The following is a 5305-nucleotide window of genomic DNA, read 5'->3' as shown; positions in this document are numbered from 1 at the left end:
ATTGATCTAGTACCAATATCTGACTGTGAAAGAAAGAAATCTCTAACAGTTTAAAGTTAGAAAGTGTATGTTTATTGCAGGATAGCTCCCAAATACACACCACAATTTACAGGTGATTACAGAGTCCTTTTATCTATACAAGTATTGCATACCCAAAATACAAATGCATATTCGTAACTTTGGCACATCCTATTCCCCGCTTCGTATGGTAGTTAGTTCAAAAGCCATTAAGCATGCGTAGTTTGTTCCTTGAAATGGGTTGGTCGTCCCTTTCATGGGGAGGGGTCCCAAAATGAGGAAGTAAATGAAGTCTTCCTCATACTGACCTTTTTAACTTTTCAATGCAAATATGACAAATGAACCCTTGGTAGAACGCCTACTCCCCGTCTTCAATTGGTTTCAGAACAGAGGAGGCCTACAATTATCTTATGTTCCTAAAAGTTATTTATCAGTTTCTATATTCTTCATTATAAACCCAACTAACCAAACATTGTGTTGACAAGTAATCAATTATTAGTTAACTACTAACTCTTGACTTCATCAAGGCCTACCCATTTATTTTAATTAACTCCAATAAAGCTTATCTCTAACTAAAATCTTAGCTCCTCTAAAATCTCTAAATTCCTTAAAGTTTATGTCTCAGCATGGAGGCAAGTCCCATCCTCTCCTTTTCCTTCCTCCCCCAGGCCAGGAGCTGAGGATGGAGACCAGGAAGGACAAATCTCCACAGCACAACCCTGTGGAAGAGGCCGTTTTGAGCAGCTCCGTGGCACAAGAATACAATGGGGAGGAAAAGCCCCAGAGATCCCACAGGAGGAGGGGCTGCAAACCCAGCCCAGGGTGCTCTGAGGAGGAAAGACCCACCCTGTGCCAGGAAGGTGGGCAGAGCTTGAGCCATAGCTCAGAGCTGGTGGTGCATGAGCAGGTTTATGATGGGGAGAAGCCCTACAAGTGCTTGGAGTGTGGGAAGAGCTTCAGGCATAGCAACAACCTGATCCAGTATCAGACGATGCTGGATTCCACGCCGAGGAATGGCCCTACGAGTGTGGGGAATGTGGGAAGGGCTTCAGCTGCAGCTCCAACCTGATCATCCACCATCACATCCACACTGGGGAGAGGCCCTATGAGTGTCCTGAGTGTCAGAAGAGGTTTTGGACCAGTTCCAATCTCCTCCTGCACCCGTGGATTCACACAGAGGAGAGGCCCTTCCACTGCCCCGACTGCGGGAAGGGCTTCAAGCAAAACTCCCACCTCATCACCCACCAGTGCATCCACACTGGGAAGAGACCCTACGAGTATAGGGAATGTGGGAAGAGCTTCAGCCAGAGCTCCAGCCTGATCTGTCACAAGAGGATCCACACTGGGGAGAGGCCCTATGAGTGTCCCCAGTGTGGGGAGAGCTTCTCCAGCAGCTCTCACTTGACCCAACACCAACGGAGGCACCAGTAAGGGAAGCTCTGTGAGTGCCCCGACTGCAGGAAGAACTTCTTGCGCTGTAGGTCCTCTCATAGGGAAGACCCATGGTGGTCAGAGCCCTGTGGTAGGAAAGGCATTTTGTGCTCTTCTTGTGAGTCAGCAAAGGCCTCCGGATGATAAGGAAAGCCCTGTATCCCTCCCGAGGAAGACACCAACACTGTCATCATGGAGACATGATGAAGGAGAGAAAGGTAAAAGGTACTCTAGCTGGCTCACAGAATGACGTGGCTCCTTGTTCACCTACTGAGAACTTTGTTTCTTTCTTATGATCAATGGGCAGTGAATGTGTCTGTTAAGTAAATGTAAGTATCTTGAAAGAGTATAAAAGCAACATGTTGCTATAATAAATCTCTTTTGCACCCTTCTGATGGAGTCCTGGTACTTTGTGCTCTTTCGTGCTCTCTATCGACATCTGATGGCCGTCCGCCGTGACTGCAACGGGACTGTAAAAAAGGAAAGAGAAAAAAAGAGAAAAAAAAAGTTGAAGGTTACCTTAAATGAGTGAAGGCAGCAGGGACGCTGCAGAGGTCTGGACCTAATTCAGACGTCTGATTCAAGGTGAGTGATTGGGAAAAATAATAGGAAATAATTTATCAAGTGAGAAAAACTGTTTTGTCCACGTGGAAAACTTTATTGAAAAGAAAAAATGTTTAAGCTTCTGATTATGCTCTTTGTAGCTTATTGATATGGTGTAAATCACAGGACTTTGAAGCTGATGCCTGTGGGAATCCACAAAATCAGAGGGTTTTGGGAAAGCTGCAAAAGGCAGGCCTCAGAGGCAGCAGAGTGTGATTAGAGCTAAGCAGTATCCATGAGATAGGTCAGTAGAAAAATTATTTAAAAAGTAGGAAAGCAAGGACAAATAGAACAATGGTCTGTGTATTAATGCTTGTCTAGGATAACTTCCTAAGCTGCAGAAAAGTTGATCTAGCAAGATATTAAGAAGTTTGAAGCTTAATAATGGAGCTCTGTGCATTGTGTTTTAAGGCTTACAAGCCGGCATTGTATTCAAAATAAGCAAGCATTGTTTTAACCAAAGGTATGTGTGCTTATAGCGGTTAGATGCAACCACTGTCAATATGGTGGTGTGATTGCTTTGTGTGATTGATCAAAAAAGTTATAAAGTAAGTTGTAACTTTAAGTTCTTTGTCTGCTGCTTGGGATGTGAGCTGCTGGCATCTTCCCATTGTCATAGCCATGTAATGAGACTGACGCTGAAAAATAAAACAGCTCAAGGCACGTTCCACAGCAGTCCCGTCCTGTTCGTGATTTGTACATAGCCCCTGGCCGCTGATAGATGCTGACACTGCCTTCAGTGTCCATGCATGGAAAAAGGTTGGGAAGAGACTATGGGAAGTGATATCTAAGAGGGTTGTTGATTTGGCTACTACCTGGAGATTGTTGTATGAGGCATTGAAGGAATGCAAAGCAGAACAAGATAGAGGGGAGGAATTGGAGGAGCAGGAATTAAAGCAAGTCACTGAAGTAGAGGAACAGGAGGAAGATGAGGCTGAGCCTGTCGATGTATCTCCCCAGAGGAGTCTGCTGCAGTTGCTGTGGAGGCTCCCCCACGGTTTGCTATCATGAGAATCAAACGGCAGGCTAAGACTGCTCCTCGGTATTCATCTCCAAAAGACTATGTTAAACCTGTGTATACTTTGCCTGCTCAGCAGTTGAATTGAGTACTAAACCAAAGTATCCTACGCCTGCACAGCAGTTAGCCAAAACGAAGTCACAGAAGAAGCATAGTGAAAACAGGCTGGGTCATCGGCCCTTCTTCTCTCCCTGGGCCATTTGCTCACCCTCCTCCTCTCCTCCTCTGGATTGGCTGCTCTTCCCCCACCCTCCCACCCGCTTTACCTTGAGCCATCTGCCCCTCCTCTGGCCTCCTTTGAGTTGTCTGCCTCCTCTCCATGATGCCTTGAGCCATCCACCCCCTCTCTGCCCCCTTTTGAGACGTCTGCCTTCCACCCCCAGTTGAGCCTTCTTCCCCCCCTTCCCGAACTGGTTGAACAAATGCAATCTTTAACATTGTGTCTTTCTGTTTCTTGGACTCTGCCTCTCTGCCAGGTGGCTGTGACTCCTGGACACCCTTTGCAATTTTGGGAGCATGTAAGAATGAAAGCAGCTGAAGTGGGACATTGGAATTTGTTAGAGAAAATAGGTTTACCTAAAAGGATGGAGATGGTTGCTGCTGCTGCTGCTTCTGGTGGGCCTGTAGCTTTTCCTGTTTTCAAAGCTGCTCCTAATTCAGGACAAGAAGATAGCCATCAGGTTTTTGCATAGAGGGTTGTACAGGACCTTCAGTCAAAAGTAGATCAGTATGGTGTTAACTCTTCGCAGATGATGCAAGTGATTCGTCTTGTAAATGATCAAATCGGCAGCCAAATTTATAAAAAAAAATTATAAATGTATTAGATCGACAACCAAAAAATAGAATATTATAAAACTGCCACAGCCAAGACAGCGTCAACCCCGGACTTTGACGCTGGGTGAACTTCGTTCAAACTGAGGTAGTGTCAGCGTGTCCCCAGAGTTTCACGCTAACTGCTCCAGGTAGCCAGCTTATATACAGTTTATTCTGCCTGGAGCAGAAATGTCCTAAGATTTCTGTAAGTCCCTACATATGTATAACGGGGACTATACAGATTCAGTCCTGTACAAAAGTTAGTCCATAGGTTTGGATGGCTGTCTGAGCTCCTTGAAATTGTCTTCCTTTCAGCTGTAGCCAAGGTCGCCATTCTTTGATGTAATCTCTTCCAGGTGCCATTCTGTGAATGTTCTGGACATTCCTGGGAAATGGCCGATAATTGCTGGGGAAGGACTCATTCATTCATTAATAGTCATGATTTTATCTGGGCAAGTCCCGGAAATCTTTTGAATAGAGAGGAAAGCCCTGCTTCTGGCCATGGGGGTCAGAGGCACGGTTGGATCTTTATGATTTTTATACAGTTACAAAGCATGAATTATCTCTATCATATATTACAAGTCATGTTCTAAATCCTGATGCACTTGAGCTTTATGCTATTGTTCACCTTGCTATGATTCTGTTTCAGCCAGTGCAGTATGGTGTGTTTCAAGCTACATGGAAACAAATGGTTGAAAGAGCCAGCTTTGGACCATATGCAGTTACCTCAGCAGGATCCACGTCATGCTGTGGGAGTTGATGCCTTGCTGGGCAATGGACCATTCTCTAACCCGGATTTGCAGGCAAGATGGGACGCCCTGGTTCTGGCACAGGCCCAGCAGCTGGGTATGAGTGCATTACTTAAAACAATGGAGATGGCAGCTCCTAAACCAAGGTATATTACCATCCAGCAAGGGGTGAAGGAACCTTTTCTGCAGTTTGTGGAGAGGGTTGCTGCAGCCCTTGAGAAGCAAGTCGAAGATGATAAGTTGAGGCAAATTTTATGAATTCAGCTAGCACAGGAAAATGTGAGTGATGATTGCAGGAGAATTATTGATTCTTTACCAGGAGATCCCTCGCTATCTGATCTTGTACTTGCTTGCTCAAAGGTTGGTTTGGTTGAGCATAAAATGGCTGCTTTGGCAAAAGTCACAAAGTCTTCACCAGATGTTCTGCTTGTGAAGAATCAGGGCATGTGAAGACCCAATGCCCTCAAACTGCTGGACAGTGTGTACACTCTAGTTGGTTTGGTTATCGCCCCCTAGAAAGTTCAAAGACAGATGCCTTGGAAATATTCGGGGTTGATAATCACCAATACACAAATTTTGCCTCAACCTGTAAAATTGGACGTTGAAATTAAAACCGCTGCTGACGTACAGAAATTGGCTAGTGCAATAGGTTGGCTTAGGCCATACTTGGGGA

At 45.3% G+C, this 5305-nt stretch overlaps 1 protein-coding gene across 1 annotated transcript; it reads left to right on the top strand.

Annotated features, from left to right (window-relative positions):
• Window positions 1-644: 644 nt before the first annotated feature.
• Window positions 645-1839, top strand: LOC132339768 (zinc finger protein 660-like). The gene is made up of 2 exons (XM_059870260.1): window positions 645-650; window positions 985-1839. The coding sequence occupies exons 1-2, from the start codon at window positions 645-647 to the stop codon at window positions 1447-1449; spliced, it is 471 nt and encodes a 156-aa protein (XP_059726243.1). The 3' UTR covers window positions 1450-1839.
• The last annotated feature ends 3466 nt before the right edge of the window (window positions 1840-5305 follow it).

This window comes from Haemorhous mexicanus, chromosome 29 (genome assembly GCF_027477595.1).
Source record: "Haemorhous mexicanus isolate bHaeMex1 chromosome 29, bHaeMex1.pri, whole genome shotgun sequence".
In the NCBI taxonomy this organism is placed as follows: domain Eukaryota; kingdom Metazoa; phylum Chordata; class Aves; order Passeriformes; family Fringillidae; genus Haemorhous; species Haemorhous mexicanus.
The sequence above is the reverse complement of the archived record's forward strand: the minus strand, read 5'-3'. Positions and strand labels throughout refer to the sequence as shown.